The sequence below is a fragment of the Passer domesticus genome, chromosome 4 (genome assembly GCF_036417665.1).
Source record: "Passer domesticus isolate bPasDom1 chromosome 4, bPasDom1.hap1, whole genome shotgun sequence".
Lineage (NCBI taxonomy): Eukaryota > Metazoa > Chordata > Aves > Passeriformes > Passeridae > Passer > Passer domesticus.
In genome coordinates, this window is record NC_087477.1 from 25,387,215 (window position 1) to 25,406,995 (window position 19,781).

At 46.3% G+C, this 19,781-nt stretch overlaps 1 protein-coding gene across 1 annotated transcript; it reads right to left on the reverse strand.

The window, feature by feature from the left end:
- Positions 1–360: 360 nt before the first annotated feature.
- PPM1K (protein phosphatase, Mg2+/Mn2+ dependent 1K) lies at positions 361–18,779 on the reverse strand. Its single transcript, XM_064416672.1, has 7 exons — positions 18,625–18,779; positions 15,246–15,754; positions 14,604–14,704; positions 7,176–7,341; positions 6,498–6,642; positions 5,572–5,706; positions 361–5,109 (listed from the first exon to the last, which is right to left on the reverse strand). Exons 2-7 carry the CDS (start codon positions 15,683–15,685, stop codon positions 4,978–4,980), a joined length of 1,119 nt encoding a protein of 372 aa, XP_064272742.1. The 5' UTR covers positions 15,686–15,754; positions 18,625–18,779; the 3' UTR covers positions 361–4,977.
- Positions 18,780–19,781: the final 1,002 nt, after the last annotated feature.

The window sequence follows — 19,781 nt, forward strand, 5'->3', positions numbered from 1 at the left end:
GCAGCAAAACTACACTTTCCTGCAGAGGCCAAATTTGTTTCTTTGCCCTGTGTCACAGGCTGGCATTGCTCACCATGACAGCCAGCCAGGCAGACAGAAATAGCAAGTTAGAACGTGACACCCTGGTGCAGCACAGCCCAGAGACAGGAGGTGCTTTGCCCTGGTTATCGCTGGGAGAGCGTCCTTGTAGCCAAAGCCTTGGTTATCAGGAGCTCTTTATGGCAAGGACTGAGGCCCAGGGCTAACAGGACAGCTGTTATTTTATATATAATTTTATATATAAAACACTTGAGAAGCTGCAGCTTTTCTGGTAGCTGGCAATGCGGTGGAAGAAGAAAAATCCATTTGTAGTGACACAGCTCCTGGAAGCCAATCCTTTATTGAAAGCTCTTGTAAGCATCCAATACAGACTTAGCTGTTCTACTGTAGCTTTGAGTTGATGAAGATGAAAAAACGTTAAAAAAAAAAAAAAAGGCAAGATGGGCACCTCTATAAAATTTCACAGTAGATGGAATTTGAACACTGATTACATCAAACCACAGAAATTACACACAGCCCCAAAGGCAAAGCATGTAATAAATGCACACAATTGCACTTAAGTCTGTAAGACAGTTATGGCAGGCCCCACTGCCCAAGCACTTCATACCCCGGGTCAGGAGGGCACCTGATGGGTATCTCTGCATCCAGAACAGCAGTTTGGAACCAAGGAATGCCCAGAGTGGTGTTGTACTGAACATTTGACTTCTTGGATGAGTGAGCAATGACCTGGCTGTGCCCAACTGAAGGTTTTTAGGAGAAATTATTATTAAACCAGTTTCACTGATAGCTGTTGTTTTGTGTTTCTCCCTTAGCTAAAAATCCCAATGTCTTTGACCACAGCACATCCACCAGCTGAGACAGAAAATGTGGCTCATGGAATCCTGACCACGGGGAACTCAGCAGAAATCCTGTGGTGAGTCTAAGCTCCTTTCAATTTTCAAATATATAAAAAGCAGTGATATTGCTGATTTCTCTCCACACCCCCATTTTCAGCTGCTCCAGGATTATTCTCCAGCCCTGAGCATTTCAGCCCAAAGGGACTAACTGTAATGAAGGCCTATATTAAATTAATTACTGGATCTCTGCCCCATTTCAGGCTCTTGTGCTATGTTCATCATCCAGAGAGACCAGCTCTCCTAAATGCAGGCTGCAAATTACTTTTTTGGGAGTTCCCTCTATAAAGCATGAAACCCCCATCTTTGCAAGTGGCAGGGAGAGACTTAAGTTGGAAATCCATCTGCACTCTCAACACCTCTCCTAGTAAATCCTCCAGCAACATGAGGCCACCCCCATGCCTGCCATATCCTCACAGTAAAAATGAATGCTTAGCTGGACAGCATTTTTGCCTTTCTGCACCCACAGCCCACCCACCTGCAGTGCCTGTGCAGAGGGAGATTCCACTGCTCCAGGGGGCATGTTCAGGCAGGAAAATATTCTTACCAAATCAAATGGATTTCAGAATCCATCCAAAATGTAGAAAAAAGCAAACATGTTTTAGTTTGCTCAGCAGGTGACCCCTAACGTTTGTTTCAGTCTGTCATAAACAAAAATTACTCTTTTTGGTGTAACCTCAGATGCATGGAAAGACAGTGAGCTAGAGAGCAAACATTCCATTTTGTTTCATTCAAAGTGTGAGATCCTTCACTGTCCTGGAATAATAAACCTCTCTGGCAGGCAGCTGTCGTTTTAGAACAATTTGCTCTTTGTCCTCAAGCTGAAGGAGCTCTGCTGTGCAGGAGGATCTTGCCAGTCCCTGGTGGGGCACAGTGGAGCTGGTTCCTTGCAGAGCTGCCGTGGGCTGCAGGAGGCCTCGTGGCCAGATGGAAAACCTGAAGTGTTTATTAGGCCTGGCTGGGATGGAGCTCATCTGCCCACAGCATCCTCACAGTGCCGGGCTCTGTATTGGCACCTGAAAAGGGACTGGTGACACTCTTTATTAATTATCTTTATCTTGACCAGGTTTGGGGGTTTTTTCATTTTATTTTCTGTCCTCTGCCCCTACTCTGCTGTGGAGGGCAGTGACAAGTGCAGCTTGGTGGGCAGCTGATGTTCAGCCTAGGTTCATCTTCCGTGGTCCTTTCTGGCACCCAGCATGGGACGTGGACAATGGCAGCTCTGTATCCAGTGTGTCACTGCTGCAGCAGCAGCAGCCGCCCGTGGGAGTCGGGGAGTTTGCTGCCTGCACTGCCCATCCTTTATAAGGCTGAAGCTGGGAATGTGCTAGTACAAACAATGGCTCTGGGCTGTGTCCTGGCACGGATGGCCTTGCTGAGCTGTGGGAGCTGTCTTGTCTCCACAAGAGGATGAGGGAATACATCTCCCTGTCCCTGCTCTGGATTGGTGTGGATGATTGTGCAGGGTCAGGGGTCCCTGTTCATGTTTACATGAGCTGCTAATGCTGCTGACACTGCTGGCACATAATGGGGTTGGTGGAATCTGCTGTGCTCATGGGATAAGAGGAGATTTCTGGCTGAGGCAATACAGAAATGCACCCCGAGGTGGCTGTTCCCTGGCTGGCAGGGAGTGTGGCAGGATTTGGGCAGGTTCCTAGCACAGGTATCACCACCCAGAGCCTGGGACTTTACCCTTGAATGGCACCAACCCTGGCAAACCCTGTGCCACCTGATGGAGGGGTGCCTTGCCAGCCCAGGGCAAACCAGCAGCTTCTGCCCCACACTGGAGCCTGGCCTGTGCCTGCCCAGCCTCAGTTCTGAGAGGGCTGGGCTTGAGGCAGGACTCAAACAACAGCAGCAACTGCAGGAATTGCCCCAGGAGTGAAAAAGGAACTGTTCAAAGAAAACAATGGGTCCAATAGAAAGAACTGGAGATGAGATGGTGCCCAGGAGTCCTTCCCAATCCAAGAGTTTCTGCAACAGTAGAGAAGCAGCAATAACAACCAATACACCTGAATCTAATAATCCTCTGTTTCACAGAGCTTTGTCTTGGCCCTTCCTTGGTAAAATTTCAAAGAAATTATGGATGGATCCTTCCCCTGAGAAGACAGCTATGCTGTTTGGAGAAATAAAAACCCCCAACAGCAACCTTCCTGACCTCATGTGAACACTGAACCCCAACCCTGAGGAAAATTGAGGAGAGAGAGGGAATGAGGATTGTTAACCAGTGGTGTGCTCAGCACACAGGCCTGGGCACCAGCATCCAGTACAGCAGAGATTTACAAAGAGCACTGCAGTTACAACCCAGATAAGTACATTGTGCACACCATGTGACACACAAGTGATGGCACAGACAAAACCAGGGCACTCTGCACACTCAGTACTTAATGCTGTCAGCACAACACGGTGCTCTGCTGGCTGCTGCTGGGCCTTCCTCCACAGACAAGGGAGCACTAATGGACTGACGGCCTAAGGGGTAACCCTGGACTAAAGGAAATGAAGAGATGTATTTCACACTGGAAAATCAGAATCAGTCCAGGCACCTCAGAATTTTTTTCCTTTTTTTTACCAGGTGATTTAGTATTAGGCAACTTCTCTTTCATTTTGTTTTTTTTCAATTGTGCTATTGGAAGCATCCATAGAAGGAAAAACACTGTGGCAAGAAAAGACCAATTCTTCTCTGCCCATATTTCACTGCCACAGGAGCTGACAGCTGACGTGGAATGAAGGAAGGAAGAGGTCTGGATGAGGCACACTGGGACAGAACTTCACCTGTGCCAACACGTCACTGCAGTCCATGTCACAGCAGTGATATGAGCTGGATCAGAGCTCTGGTCCCCCCATGCCTCACTGGGTACAGATTCCCCTCCAAGAAGGGAATTGGAAACACTTCCTTTAAGTATAAAAAGTGATATTCTTCTCTGGTATCTGAATATCTGACATCTATCTGGCACTAGAAACAATACCCAAAACTTACAAAAATTACCTTACATTGTTATAATGCTCCCTCCTTTCTCTAGTTCTTTGGGGCATTTTATACCTCCTTGTGTACCATGAAGGGACATGAGAGATCACAACTAACTCAGACACCTTCAGCAGAGGGCAGGAAAATCCTCAGGTATGTATGAAGAAATAAACTGTCTTACACATCAGATCTTGAAGAGTAAACTCTTTGAAATTAGCTTATTTTCTTTATTTAAAAAAAAAAAAAGATATTCAAGTTGATGAGTCTCTGGATATCAAAACTGTGCGTCTTTTTCCCTCCTCTGTGCTTCTGTCAGGCACTCAGACAGCAAAGAGAAGACAGTGCAAGGGGCTGCTGCATGGTCCACAGAGACTGCACAGGCTTTGGACCCAATGGAGAAAGGTTCCCATCTGTCCAACAGCACATGGCTCCAGCCTGGTCTGTCTCCTTGGAGCTAGAGGATCACAGATGATGGCAGTGAGAGCACAAAGCAGCACTGTCTCAGGAACTTGTACAGCTACACCAAATGCCACTGGCATCAGAACCTAAACATTCTGAAACTTCTTTATTTTTCACCCACTTCTCCTGGAGCACAGGGGAGTTTCAGGTGGCTGCAGCAGAAGAAGACAGCAAACCCTCTTTCTGTCTACCTAAGAACATTGTGCGTTTGTTCCCCTGTGTTTTATCGGACAAGGAAGTCAGCGTGTGGCTCAGGGACTCACAGCTGCCAGGGAGCTGAGGGTCCTGAGGAATACAAGTAGGCAGGAAATGACTGTGCACCCCCTCCAGCCTCAGGTGAAAGCCCAGAACCTCGTCTGTGTGAACAAAGTGATGTGTGGAGCTGCTGGGGCGACACACCCAGGGCGCTGCCCCGATGCCGCCGGGAATAACGCGGGCAGCGAGACACGGTCAGCCGTAAGCAACACGGGCACTACGCACCAAGGGAGCAGTGGCATCTTCTAACACTGGGAACAGAAGAGATGGACAAGACACTGAGTCAGCCTAGGAACAGATGGAGGTGTTCTCCTGTAGCACGCTGTGTCCAGGTGACGGCAGGGAAGGATGGCTGTGGCGCTGCCTTCACGCCCACCTCCCGCTGGAAGCGAAGCTGCGGCTGAAGGAGAAGGTGACCTCCCCGTTCTTGTACTTGCCCCAAGCTCCAAATGGCACTATGACAACTGTGCTGTTGTCTTCAGAGCCGAACTGCACTGCCTGAGAGGAGAAACAAAGTGTCAGCATCAGTGTCTCACTTGGAAAGGGAGACGAGCGTCTGGCTTCACCTGGGACGGCACACCCTGAGGCCCCTTCCCAGCCCTGATACTCCATTCTGATATGCCCCAGAGCTTCCCCTAGGATATGCCACCATCCAGAACCAAGGTCAGAAACTGGCCGTTTCTGTCTGTGACAATGACATTTTCAGCACAGGCAGAAGCTGCAGTTACAATCCCATGCAGCTCAGTGGACAGCGAGCTAAACAAGTCATTGATGTGATGCCTGGCAAGGATGTGGCGAGGCCCAGGGTAAGGAAGAGGCTGGCCAGCAGGACTGGTGAATGTCCCAGCCAGCACCCTTCAATTCAGCTGAAAGTGTGGTATTGTGTAAACAAAAACTGCTTTTTTAAGCCAAACCAGCCCACCCAGGAGCCCCTGGTGCCCAGAGCAGCGCTGGCATCACCTGCTCAGTGACCACGTGGGCGGCCTCAGCAGGGTCGTGGCACTGGCTGATGAAGTCGCAGATCTCCTGGCTGTTCACCATGAAGTTGATGCCGTCGGTGGTCAGCACCAGGAAGCTGTCGTCTGCGTGGTGCAGCTGCAACAGAGGCACAGGGGATGCATCACCCTGGTGAGTGCTGCAAGGCAAGGGAACGGCCCCCGTGGTTTTTCTTGGGGTGCTGTGTGCCCTCCTGAAGCTGAGGATTTCAAGGAGGACATGCTAGTGCTGCAGTCATCTCCCTAAACCCCTAGTGCGTGGCACTTCATTGGGACCAAAACAATAGGAGTTCTTGGGGCCCTGGGAGGTGCACTGGGGAAAAGTAACAAACAATGAATTGGCAGGAGACCTTCCTGCCAGAGTGGAGGTTGAATATCTTCTGGGTGTTTAATTTGTTTTCTAGATGACTACAGAGCTATGGTAAGACACGTGCAGCTGTCCTTTCCTCCTCCCCCTCTTCCTCTCTACTGTGCAAATCTCTGTACATCCTACGTTTTGATGGCAGCCCATCCATATCCCACCCAGTTCTCAGTGATGGTTTTGTACCAGCATTAACCTCAAAATTATTCATTTGATCACAGGACCCAAACAGACTAACACCTGTAACAGATATCATGTGTTATCTTTCTTCCCTCATTATAAATTTTGTTGTGAGAAGTGACATTTAGAAGTTGATCTGGTTGAATTTAGTACCAGATTCCTTTCTGTCCTGTTAGTGTTAATCTGAAGCAACTTAATGAGAATTGTTCTCTGGTTATTCCAGTAAAAATCAGTGCATGGCCATCAGGCTTCACCTGAGCTTCTGTTGTGTGGGTACCACCACTGCATCAAACACCTATGAAGCCCTTAGTCCAAGTGCTGCTGTCCCTGTAAACCAGACCTTCTTTTACCTGAACCCTTTTTGTTTCTGGCTGGGCTATCACACCACTGTTTTTAAGATCCAAATCTCCTATGCTCCGTGTCATTGCAAGTCTAGCATTCACATGAGGTTGTCCCAAACTGTTCCAAGAAATGAAGCCACCACACTTCTTAATCCTGTCCGCAAAAAAAAAAAAAAAAAAAAAAAGGAAATGAGTTACTGCTTCACACCATTGCCCCTATGTCTATCCTTTATTTCTGTCAGTAGCTAGAATGAGGAATGATGTATGGAGAGCCTAAGCTGGGAGGCTGAGGGTTGACTTTAGCTGTTTGAAGGGCTCTGTGGAAGGGATGTGTCTTGGTGGGCTGAGTCCTGACCTGGGAATCACAGTGCATTTCCTCGGGTTCTAAGCTGATTCTAACTTCCCACTTTTGGACAAGTCTGAACCATGTGGTCATAGCTCTGTTCTGAATCTCAGTGATGCTGGTCTTACTGTTGAGATCTTATGCTCATGGAGGTCTTTCCACATTCCTGGTCCTCTAAACAGGACCCAGTGCATTAACTGGAGCTTACTGCCAGCTCAGAGGTCTAAGGCTCTACATTCAGCTCTGCTTTCTCCATGGCCCAACCCAGCAGCAAATCAGGAGTCCATCCTGACTGAGGCCGTGCTCTGGGAAGCCACATCATCAGCCAGCCAGCCAGCAGGTACCTTTCCTTCTCCTCCTTCCTCTCTGGAGTATGGTCAATGGTGAGTTTCACGGGCTTTCCTTTCCGGCACAGCAGAGCACGACTGTCTCCCACACTTGCCACAACCAGCTCAATTCCATCCCGGAGCAGAGCCACTGTTGCAGTGGTCCCAGAGCTCAGCAGAGTTGCTACAAATGTCATCAAAGAGAGAAGTTTTAGCGCTGCCTCAAAGAGTGGAGCCCTTTATAACAGCAACAGTTTCAATTGGTAAAATAAAGACAACTTGTGCTCTGCCTAATCAGCAAGTAACTGCTTTTAAGTTTAAACTAAATTTATGCATACAAAAAAAAAAAAAAAGAAAAAAAAAAGGTGCAAACATGCATGCATGTAGGACTAGGACTAGAGGAAGAGAAGGGAGGTGGGAAGGATTAAGTGTTTCTGTGCAACAACATGGCTCCATGCAAACAGGGCAAGTGGGATAAAAGCAGTACAAGGTACAGTAGCTTCCTTTCAGTTTGTGGCAGAGTTTTTCAGCCCCATGAGCTTGTCTCAAGTTACAGAGTTATTGTTCTTATCCCTGGGCACAGTGACTGCACAAGTAGGTCACCATAAAGGTGATGGCTCTTTCTTTCTGTTAGGTGGTGAAGCGGGCAATTATATATTAATTTATTAATTATAGTTACAGTAATTGTAATTCCACCAGAGGGAAAGCAGTAGATCAGTCTGTGGCATCCTTCTGTTGCTGTCAGAGCTGTTACACTCCCCCTCTGCTTCCTGGCTTTCCCTAGGAAAGGTGCTCCCTTTCAACTTGCTGGGGGTCCCAGTGCAAAGGTGAAGCTGGATTCTGAGATTCAGCCTTGCCTTGTGCTTGCACACTGATGCAGGTGGCAGTGGCTGTCTGGGGAGCCTCCCCAGGGCACTGCTGGGATCACCTGGCAGGGGCTCACTGTGAGTGCCCAGAGCCCTGGTGCTGCCCTCCTTCTCTACAGGGCAAGGGGGTGAGCTGAGCTGGCTGACTGCACTCAGGGACCTGCCTGGAGTCACTCATGCAAGCAGATTTAAGGGTTTCTCATTTCAATTGCTACAATGGTCTGGAGGAAAAAAACCAAACAAAAACAAACAAACAAAAAACCAACAAAAAACCTCTTGAAAAAGAAAAATGCAAGTACCTGTTTCAGGAAAAAGATCTCTTGTATCATCTGCAGTGAAGAAATGCCAGAAAAACTGCCCAGCTTTCCTATTCTTTGTTTTTGAAAGGGCAAGTCCCACTTTACTGTTGTTATCTTCTCTTCCTGCAGATTCTGCAGAGGTAACCCAGCAAGAGAGGCCTGGAAAGGTCCTGCTAACTTGAGCTGTTACACCAAAATGTCTGGACAGGACCAGCTACTGCCTGAAACACATTTGCATCTGCAGCCAATGCAGTTTCCCTTGAAAGGCCCTCTGTAGGTCACCTGCATTCTGGGCTTTTCCAGTTATTCTGGTTTTTCAAAGCAAGCCAATTTGAGATGAGTTTTGGGCTTGCTTAGGAATGTGACTCCCCAGTTATATTCTTGTTTTCATGTACTAACAGTTAACATGTCACTGCTTTCCACCACTGCTTCTGCAGAGATCAGCTGCAACTACATGTGCTCCTACCTCTGGCCCTGCAGCCCTGAACACTGGAACATGGGACAGATTTGAGACAGGACTTTGTGTTTGATACCCAAGGAATGCCAAGCAGCCCCAAATCTGACCAGATGCCAACAGGTAGCAACAGCAATGCGAGAGCTGTGGGATCTCTACAGCCTCCTTCCCCAGCCCTGTGAGGTCTCAGTGCCCTGTAAGTCAAAGGGGGCTGGGAGTAAACTCAAGTCACCAAGCCCTGGAAGATGCATTGAGCCTTGTTGTGCAGTGAAAGCATCGAGCCCATGAATGAAAAAAAACCCCAAACACAAACCCTCACAAACAGGTGTTAATTAAGCTGGTGTTATTATTTAAAACAGGTATTATTACTGCAGCGAGGACTGGGTTTAGCTGAACACTGAACCAGCAGCTCAGGGGTGACCTCAGTGGCCATGGTCACACCTTGGGCTGTGCCAGGGCCACGCAGGCTGGGACACTGGAAACTGGATGTGGCAGCTTCTCACTGGAGGCACTGGTGGGCACCGACATCCTGTTTCTCATCTGAAGCAGGGACTAGCCCAGTGCAGGGTCACTTTGAGGCACATTATGAAAATAACATATTAAAAAGTACCAGTGCAATTAGAAATTTTAGTAGAACCAGTAAAATACCTGTTTTAGCAAACAGTTAGAACAAGTGAAATAGAGCAACCTATGTTAAACTACCTTTTTATTTTACAGAAGATACCTTGTATTTAGACATTAAAATTAATGCAGAACTGCTGCTACTTTCCCATTTCATTCTGTGGTTTTAGAACTATGCTGAGAAGCAAATAAAAAGTTAAATCATAGTCTTCAATTCACAGAAGACTGGAAGTATTTGGAATTCAGGTGAATCTGCATCTTTTTGGTGCAAACACCCAAAGAAAAGAGCTGCTATCACAAAATCAAGGGCTGGTACTAAAGAACAAGACATTGTCCAGAATTGTGGTAATGAACATAGTGACTTGAACTTTATATGTTTATTAGTTTATTAAATAAATACTTTTTATTAAATAGCACTCCTAGGAAAAAATACATGCTGCTCACAATCTCTTCCTTGTATCCAGTTCATGCTCTGGGTAGGGATGCAAGAACATGCCTAAAACCAGATGTAGCATTATGTGATTTCTAGCACAGCTCAAAACCACAGGAATGATGATGGGATAGCATTTCTAATGCTTTTCTACAACTGCTACTAGTTTAACACAAAATATGTTGCATCAGCACATGTATTGGTTTTAACAATTAAAGAGTTTGTTTTCCTAACAATATCACTATAAAACTAAAATCTTTCAATAGGTTCTTAACACTCACTGGACAACTTCTACTGCAAGTCATCTCAACTAATGTGACAAAGAGGATGTGGAAACCTTCCAGTAGTCCAGGCTAGGAACCGCTGGACTCCTTCACCTGGGACAAAATTAAGCAGATCTCTCTTTCCACTGAAGCCCAGCTTAAAGTGTCCAGGGCCTCCAGTTCTAGAGCTGCTGACCAGGTACAGTGTCTGCCACAAATAACACGCACACAGAGGCAAATAGGAAATTCACCCAGGGACTTTGTTCAAACAAAATAAACCTGCAACACTGGAGATGCAAGAAAAAGGGCTGCAGAACAGGAGATGGAGTCAGTCACTCTCAGGTCTGCCTGCACTGCCCTGTGCAGGTCACGTAGGAAGCACCTGCACCTTTGGCCTTGGTAAATCAGCCTTGGTATTTCTGGGGAATTGCCGCTGTTCTCACCTTCTTGTTAAAACTGTGTGACAAAATCAGTTTAAATTCAGACCAAATAAATTCTAAATTTAGTTTCCCCTATTGAGATAAGTAATCAACTAACAGATCAAATTAAGAATTTTATCAGTGCTAGAGGACCAGCTGTCTCATATATGGCAAGAGTGGCTGCTGAAGAACATCTGCTCCCTCAAGGTAATTGTACCAATATGGGGAGTTCAAACCAGTGCCAAATGAAATGGGGCCATCTTAAATAAGTTTATTAATTGTTCTGACTAATGGAAAAATAGGCAAAACAAACATCCCTTTAATATATTAATTAGTGTCTTTTAAATCGATTAGGTAATAATCAGAGCTCTTGGATAAAAAGGCTGACTTTACAATACAAATTTATTAAATACTCAAGTACAATTTCTGCAGCTCTCCCTTTCCCTCAGTGTTGCAGGTTAACATATTTAAAGAAATTAAAATCATTTTTGAATGGTAACTTAAAAAAACCCCAACAAAACAAACATTACTTAAAAAATATAATTACTTTAAAATAACTTATGTTGTTTGTCAGCATAATAAGATTCAAGAGTAAGAAGCCTTTCACACATGGGTAGACAAGTTAATACCTAGCTATGTTTTAATAAGATGGCTATTCCAGATGTGAGTGACCAATGTGATTAGAGTTGGATGCACTGAATGTGGAGGTTGATGGACAAACTCCCTCTTGTTTTCTCTGGCTCACAGTGAACAGAAGCAGTAACAATACCTGGTAGGACTCCAGTAGGCCAAGAAAGGGTTTGTCTCACATTTCTTCAGGGAAATGCTCAAATTTCCTCAAGCACAGAATTTAATTTCTTGTTTCTATCCTTGCTGAGGAAAGCTTTTCAGCCTTTACGTTTTAGTTTTTATGGCTGGTCAAAAATAGCAGAAAATTCTGCCCATCTCTGGGGGCCATGGATAATGTCATTTGTTGGATGTAAGCTTCCTTTATGTTCCATACCTAACTTTAGCAGTGATTTGAAAGTGACTGGCCTGTATTTAAATGCATGGATGTGAATGAGAACATATTTTTGAAGAGGTATCAAACACCAAGCTTCAGGGCTCAGATGCAGCTCTAAGCTGTTAATGATTACACAGGATTCAGGTAGAGCACAGATTATCCCAGACCTGCCTACAGCAAGTTTCTTACGCTTTTGTGTGAAACAACAGGTACAGGTCACTGTCAGAGGGGTTACTGGAGCAGGCCCCAGCAGGCCAATACTGCTGGCAACAGCCCTGGTGAGCTGCTTGCCAGACACAGCAGCAGTACCTGGAACACACACATAAACCATTTTTATTATGGAAAGCCCACAGGAACTACCATGCTATGTGTTTTCCATCTCTACTTTCAAATACTGTTTCATTGTTCAGTGACCTACCGAGGGACATGCCCTTGAAGACATAGCTGGGCTCTCCCAACAAGGCATGTCTCTAGTCCTGTTGAATTTGTGCCTTATGTAAGACTTTACCCCTTAAATAGTACTATAAACAATGCCTCAAATGTGACATTTTGGCTACAGGGATTTGTCCCAGGGTTTAGTTTCCTTCAAACACCCAGGTACAAGTTTTAAAGCTGGCTGTGTGTTAGTAAAGACCTGGACATCCTGAATGTGCACTGGTTTTTTGCAGACACAGTGAAGAGGGTGAGCCCTGGAAGGGTCATCTGCTTGAACAAGCCAAAGCTATTATTTTGCACTACATCAGCTATGGCCAGGTTTCAAAAGCAGGTCAGACTTGGGGAGCATCCAGTGTAACCCAGATACACCAAGTTACACAATCAACACCAATTTCAAGATACTCTAGCAACAGTCTTGACTGTCACATCCAGAATAGCCACACTTAATCAGAAATTTTGCTGGCTTCTAACAAAGACACATGCCAAGCACTGAAATTTTATAATTTTGTAACTTTCAAAACATCAGCAACAACAAAAATATCCACACAAAGCAGTCAACAAAGTATTGAGTTATTTTAACAACAGATACGCAAGAAGTTTAATCTGTTCAGAAATCCAAACTTGACTTTGCACCCTGTTACTCCATTCTTTGCCTTAGAGCTTGATTTTCAGCCAAGAACAATGGGCTCTCTTAGATCCCCCAGGTTCCTGCAAGAGCTTGCAAGTGTTCAGCCTACCTGACAAACACTGAGTGCCTGCCAGAGCGTGGCCCCTGTGGATGTTTGGCAACTCTTTTACCCTCTGTTTTGCTTTTTTAATGAAGGGGGCTTGTGCAGTATCCTGGTAACCATTGCATACGTTTTCTTTTCTGGCATTAAGCAGCACCAGTTAGTTAAACGGTATGAAAAAAATCCTATAAGCAGTTCCAAAATGCTCTGCTTGCTGCACAATTTGCCAAATGTTGTTGTTATCCAATTCTGTAAGTCTCACCTACAAAGCTTTATGACTGGAAATAGTTTTCAGAAAAAACAGAATAATACATCCAGTACAGTTCTCAATCCTTCTCCTCAAGGAGCTGCTCTGGCACAGAGGGCACTACAATGAGCCAAACCAAGAGCTGTCTTACTCACAAAGGGGCAGGGAAAAGGACAATTAGATCTGAAAATGAAGTGATCTGATCTGGGGAAGCACACAAACTTGTACTCAAATGCTGTCTTAGATTTGGGTTGGTAAGAAAATACATTTGCAAAGAGGCTCTGGGATAAAAAGCACATCTGCTCTGCTGATGTCTCTCAAGAGCCCAGCTAAAACTCAGCTCACAGGTCAAAAGTAACTCTGGTCTTTTTTACAACATGAAATACAATGGGAAAATTACCTTTATAGATTCAGGCCTCCTTTTTTAAGGGCTGCATTTCAGAACTTAAGACTTTTTTCCTGATCCTTGGTGCAGGCTAAAATAAGAGGCAGTGTTGCAGCAGTCAGGCTACCTGACCTGCATTTGAGCTTACCTAGGTTTTTCTAGCAATTAAAGTGCAGAAAGCTACTCCATTACTTGATTGTTCTCAACCAGTGCCTCAGAAAAGCAGCTTGAGAACACAGTATCACTTCAGTCCATACAGGGTTTATTGGTTTCCAGTCTTTCTTGGAGAGAAGACTTTTACAGTTTCTGTTCTTCTGGTACAACCTCATTTATTTTGCCTGTGCCTGCACTAGCATGGGGACAGGTTTTTGTTTGTTTCTTTTTCTGTCATGGGTAGGTGTTTCTTGGGGTTTTTTTATTTTATTTTTTTTTTTTTAATTTTGGGGTTTTCTTTTAAAACTGGCTAAACTGACTCTCAAAATTGTATCTCATGGCTGAGAGAGAGCTCCTGTGACAGAACTGGGACAGGCACTTCTATCTCCCTTCCTAAGTTACTCTCTATAAGCTCTGCTTGCTACAACTAGAACTTCAGATGTACTTAGTCTCTAGACACATATACAAGAACTTCATTAACAGCCAGGATTAAATGGGAGTCTAAAAGAGCTGGTACCAGCTTTACCACAGCCTTACCACGGCCAAACTTGTTTTCCTCTTCACTGCTTTTTTCCCTTTCCCACTCAGCTACTCCTGTGATTCTGTTTGTACAGAAGCAATATTGATTGCATTAATTTTGGCTTATGTTCCTCCTCACGTGCAGCAGCCAAGTTAGGAAGGGGAACTTTGACACCGTTGCTTTTAATCCACAGGACTAACAGCTTTAAAAAGCAAACATACAAAAGCACCCACCCCCACCCCCCTAAAATTAAAAAAAAAAAAAGTGAATCAAAACCACCCCTCTCCACATTTCTTACCAGTAAAATTATGGTCCCTGCAAATCTAAATCACTCTTTGCTACCTTGACAAACATAATCCTTTTTAGAATCACATTAAGAGAAATTAATTGATGATTATGCCAACATTCATAACTCCTCCAGTAAATTTGACTGAGACTTTCAGTAGTTATTTCATTTTTCAGAGGTAAAGCATAATTGTTTCATTTGCAGTAAGTGACCAGAGCAAAATCCTGTGTTAAGTAAAATTGTTTTCAAGCAGTTTTCTGGATATTTTACTGCAAAACTACTGAGCAAATTAACAAACTTTATTCTCCACACCTATACGAATATTTTTTTTACCTACCATCAGCAGAGAGATTAGCATGCCTTTCATATGCTTTGTCTATTTCTAGAAAAGCTTTGCTCAAAACATTTTCCAAGTTCTCTTCCTCAGCAAGAAATTCCCTGGAAGCAAGCAAGTAAACAAGGAAATTAAACTTCTTTCCAAGCAATACACATCCTGATCAATCTGTTTTGCAGTCTTATCTCCTCCCTGCATCCACTGAATGATGCTGGGAAATTACCTGGGAAATTTCCTGAGTGGAAAGGTAATGTGATTTTACTAACTGCGTGCACTGAAAGCATAACCATGTAATTTTGCAAATATCTAAGTTCCTTATCCAGCATCCAGGGATATGATAGATACAGAAGAGTGTAAGCAATTACAGAGAGCCTGTGTGAAAACAGCTAGTCCATATTCTCCCTGTGTTCCAAGACCTTTCCTGGACAGGGGGCACAATCGTGCTCTCGTCTCCTGGGGTTTTGGGCTTGCCCAGTGGGGCAGGCACCAATGTATTAAGTAATTCACAGCATATCTGTTCCACCCAGTGCTCCTGCTGTCCCATAAGGACAGGCAACTACATAACCATGTACAACCCATTGATTCCCTAAAGAAGGAATCCCGGCTGTAACTTATTTGACACACATTACCTTCATGAGCACTTACTTGATATATTTTTCCATGTACTTATGACAGAAGTCTGCAGCTGCTGCCCCGCCGTGCCCATCGTACACTGCGAAGTACAGGATATCCTCTGTCAGCTGAGCGTAATCGAACCGGTCCTCATTTTCCTTTCGCTTCCCGATGTGGCTGGCGCAGCCCACGTTGCTCAGGCTCACCTTTGGGATGGGCTTGCCGTACTTTATGCTGGGTGGGAGGAGAATGGGCTCGTCGATGCGGTTGTCCCAGATGCCGAAGGTGTCCCATGTGGTCGGCCGCCCGCTGCCGTCGGGGTCGAAGCGGGAGGCGCGGCGCTCGCAGGTGGAGAGGGAGCAGGCGGCGGCCGGGCGCTTCTCGTCCTGCAGGAAGCGGGACGTGAGCGCGGCTCTCCTTCTCACTTGGAACCCTCCGTTCCGTACCAGATTAATCAGAGTAGCTGTGGACATAACTTGTCTTCGCGGAGGTTCGTAGGGGAAAGGAGACCCGGAGCAAAAGATGCGCAGCTGCTGGAATGTCTTAGAGAACGAGGGAAAATGGATCAGGGAACAAGAAGCGCAGGAAAGGGAAATTTCGGTTGCATCATTCAGGAAACAATGTCACCCTGAGAGCCCGCTAATCATGCGGAGCACAGCCCTCGCTGGAAGCGACTGCAGCGGGATCTGCGTGACTCACCGGGAAACTATCCCACCCCAGAGCAGCCCACATACACAGAGAGAGCCAGGGAGGCACTTCTGCTGGCCCCTCGCAGAATGACATCCCGGGTTTTCAAAGGCTGAAGGGGCTGAGATGGAGCAAATGGGTGTGATGATAATACTAAAATATGAATATGTGGAAATATGAGATAAGGTGGAGAAAATGAGCTTATCACGCATGCTCTGCAAACACCAGCTGAGATATCTGCACTGTGACTCCCAGAGGGAAGGGAGGAAAAATATACATGCTTAGATTTTAAATTTATCTGCATGTGATATTTGTTTCTGACACATTTGTGGAGATCTTGAACAATACTTTTTAACACAGAGCTGTTAGGTTAATTGTGATTTTTTTTTTAAATTCTAATAATGACTACTAAGAGTATTTCCATGGACATCCACAACTGTACAAACAAACTTCCCCCTCAAAAAAGCCCATGCAGCTATTTGCTGTTTTGTCTGGCTTGAAATTTTCTGCCACCTAACCCTGAAATGGGCTAACACAGACAAGGTCTTCCACTGGCTTCTCACATCTCTTTTCCAGTCCAGATAAATTCAAACACACCACTTGGCTCAGCATAGATGAAAATTCGCTAATGATGACTCACCTAGCATGCTGAAAAGTGTAGAAAGATTGGATTATTTGATCTTTTGTAGAGTAACACCCAACTTCACCCAAGTCCAAGGATGCAGTTTGTAATAATTACATGTTGTTGCAATGGACTAATTTGAACTGGACCACACAGATCACTGTAACTAACCACACTAAAGGTATAAGCCCAGTGAGGAATTTCTAACTTAATTACTCAAAGTTTGCTAAGGGCAAAATTATGAGTGAGGAGTATTATATGACAACAAAAGGTCTAAATATACCCAGACTTACGGTGAATGAAAAAAAAAATAAAAAAGACAGTAGGGTGACGTAATTGAGCAGCAAAGAGCAACACTTGTACCCCAGAGACACTAATTCTGGGCTGGAGTGCCTTGCTGTTGTCCTCTGCTCAAGCCAATCACAACTGCATCCGTACATCTGAAATATTTGTTAAAACTATGTTTTTAAGTTGCTAGATAAAAATCTGTATACTCACAAAAAACATGCAATCGAAGGTAAATTAGTAATGGGTTGCTTTAGTAGAAAATGGCAGTGACAGAGCTTTCAGAAGGCCTTCAATAAACATGTTGTTCCCAGCTCAAAGAATGTTGCTTCAGATGCTGTGGGTTTACCTTTCATGCAATTCTTAGGTTGCATGAAAAGAGGAAAGGTTTCTTTACTTAGCACTTGGAGGTTAACTGTTGACTTGATAAAAGGCTGAATGTTCTGGAAATCACTGTTGTTGCACCAGCCGAATATGGAACTACTTGAAATCTTTAGATTTTCCATTTTACTGCAAGGTGATTGCAATATCACACCCTTATTTTAGCATACTTACAGGTATTTAAAACCTGGTTTGCTTTCTGGAGCTGCTTTTCCTTTCATGCTATCCTTGACTTGTAACAGCAGCAGGTTAACTTCCTTCTGTGAAACACAGCAGGACCAAACTAAAAGCCTGTCAATTAGCAAAACCCACACTCGCTTTCACTTCTGTCAGCTTGAGATGAGAACATGAAATTCTCGCTATATTTAGACTACCCAGTATCCACAGCATGAATCAGAGGATCAATCCGAACTCACAAGCTAATTAATGCATTTGTTCCCTATCAAATTCGACTCTCACCAGGCAAGTAAAAATAGTGAGATAGTTTTGCCTTCCAAATGTCTCTGGAAGTCAGAAGTAGGAACCTGCTCTTTAGTTTGTTATGTAAACAGCTCTGGACACGAAACAGTCTGTGCTTTCCCAGCTGATATGCCTGCAAACACTGGGCAGACAAAAGAAGACTGAGGTAAAGAAAAGGGGGGCACTGGTGCTAGAGACAAAGTCCAAGATGGACAGTTCTAGACAGAAATCTGCTTTGAGGTGCTCCATCTGATCCTGTTCATCTGTACACGTTGTCCTGGAGGGAAACAGCTCCTACAGACAGGCAGGGAAACACGGCACTTAAAGCGGGATGAGGTGATTAAAACTGTAGTTTTACAGACTGCCTGCTGCTCGAAAGATGGAAATTTTCCAGAAGAAAAGGGGAAGCAAAGGAAACCCGGAAGACAGCGAAGGCATGCCTGCTGCCCCGGGGGATCCGACGTATGTAAAAAGGAATGCACAGCTCCAAGTGCACTTGCCCGGCGTGCCTTCCCAACCCCACGGGTGTGGGCAGGACCGTACCGTTCTGGGTGTTAAGCTCGCCAAAAAGCAGGTGCGCTGTTGTTTTGTTGTTTGGTTTTATTTTTTAAAATCATCCGTGACAATCTAGTCTGCTGCCTGGACAGCAAACCGGACACGGACAGCAGCAATTCAAAGACAAGAAAAGGCTGCTGCAGCCTGCGTGTCACGAATTAGCACAGACCGCGTTTATTCCGTGCGTGTCAGAGCTGCGGCGTGCAGCGGCAGCCCCTGCGGAGCGCCAGCCGTGCCCAGCCCCGCTCCCTGATGTGCCGGCCCCGCTCCCTGACATTCCCAGCCCCGCCGCGGCCCTTCCCGCCCAGCTGAAGGAGAAGGGAGAGCGGAGCGAGCGGAAGGGGCAAAAGAAGGCGACGCTTGCGAGCGCGGCCCCTCACTCTCCCTCGCCCCCGGCGCCCGCCCCGGGCAGGCGGCCCTTACCTCCTCCCCGGGCCCGGCGGCGGCAGCGCCTCAGCGGTGCGAGAGCGGCGCCTCCCCGGCCGAGCTGCGGCGCGGCCCCGCCCGCCGGGCCCGCCCGGCCAATGGGCCCCGGCGGCGGCGGCCGCGCGGGCCGAGCCTCCCCCGCCGCCCCCGGCCCGCCCGCCGGCCGCGCCCGGCCCCTCACACGGGCCTGGGGCCGCGCCAGCAGCCGGGGCACGGCCGTGGCTGTGGCCGCGGTGACCCTGCACAGCTCCGGTTTCACAGGATCGCTTAGGCTGGAAAAGACCGCAGAGATCAACCATACCCAGTCTTTCCTTAAACACAGCCAGAGAGGGTGGCTCCATCATCTCCCCGGGCAGCCTATACAATGTCTAATCACCCTTTCTGTGATGGAATTCCCCCTAATTTCACAGAATCACGGAATTTACTGAGACACCCGCTCCTGGCCTGCACAGGTCCAGCCTAACCCTCCCCTGGCGCAGCTTTAGGCCGGGTCCCCTCGTCCCGAGCTGGGAGAAGAGCCCGACCCCCGACGGCTACAGCCCCTCTCAGGCTGCACTCGGCAGGTGCAAGCCCGAGCGCCAGCACAGCCAGGCCGTGCCTGCAGCTGCTGCCCAAGAGGCCTCTGGAAGCAGCAGTGATGCCCCAGTGCAACAAATATCCCAAAGATTTAAACACAGCTGTGTGCGCTGCTCCCAGGCGGCTGTTTCCATGAGCAAAGCCCTGCTGCCTCCTGACGTGACCCACGCCCGATGAGGATTTTAAAGGGAACATTTGCTCCACGCTGTGCTACTGCCAGTCTCTGACCTTTGATGCAATTTAGCAAATCAGATGGCTCTGATTACAAAACTCTTTGAAACACGCCTTCCATTCCCTCCTCGTGCTGTCTGCTGGAGACTAGAGTACTCGAAAACAGACACCTGAGAGAAGAGTGAGAGCCAAGACAATTTCCAAAGGAGGTTAAGGACATCGCTGTCAAGTTTGTCCTATATATTTTCGAGGAAAAGAAGCTTTTGTTTTGTTGGAGTGAGGTTTTTGGGTGCTGCAAAACCTGACCAGAAAAGCAGCAATAAAACCTCTCAGACCTCTCACTGTACAGCTGTACTTGTACAAGAAGGGGTTAGATGAACATGGTAGAACGTACCAGATTGTTCTGG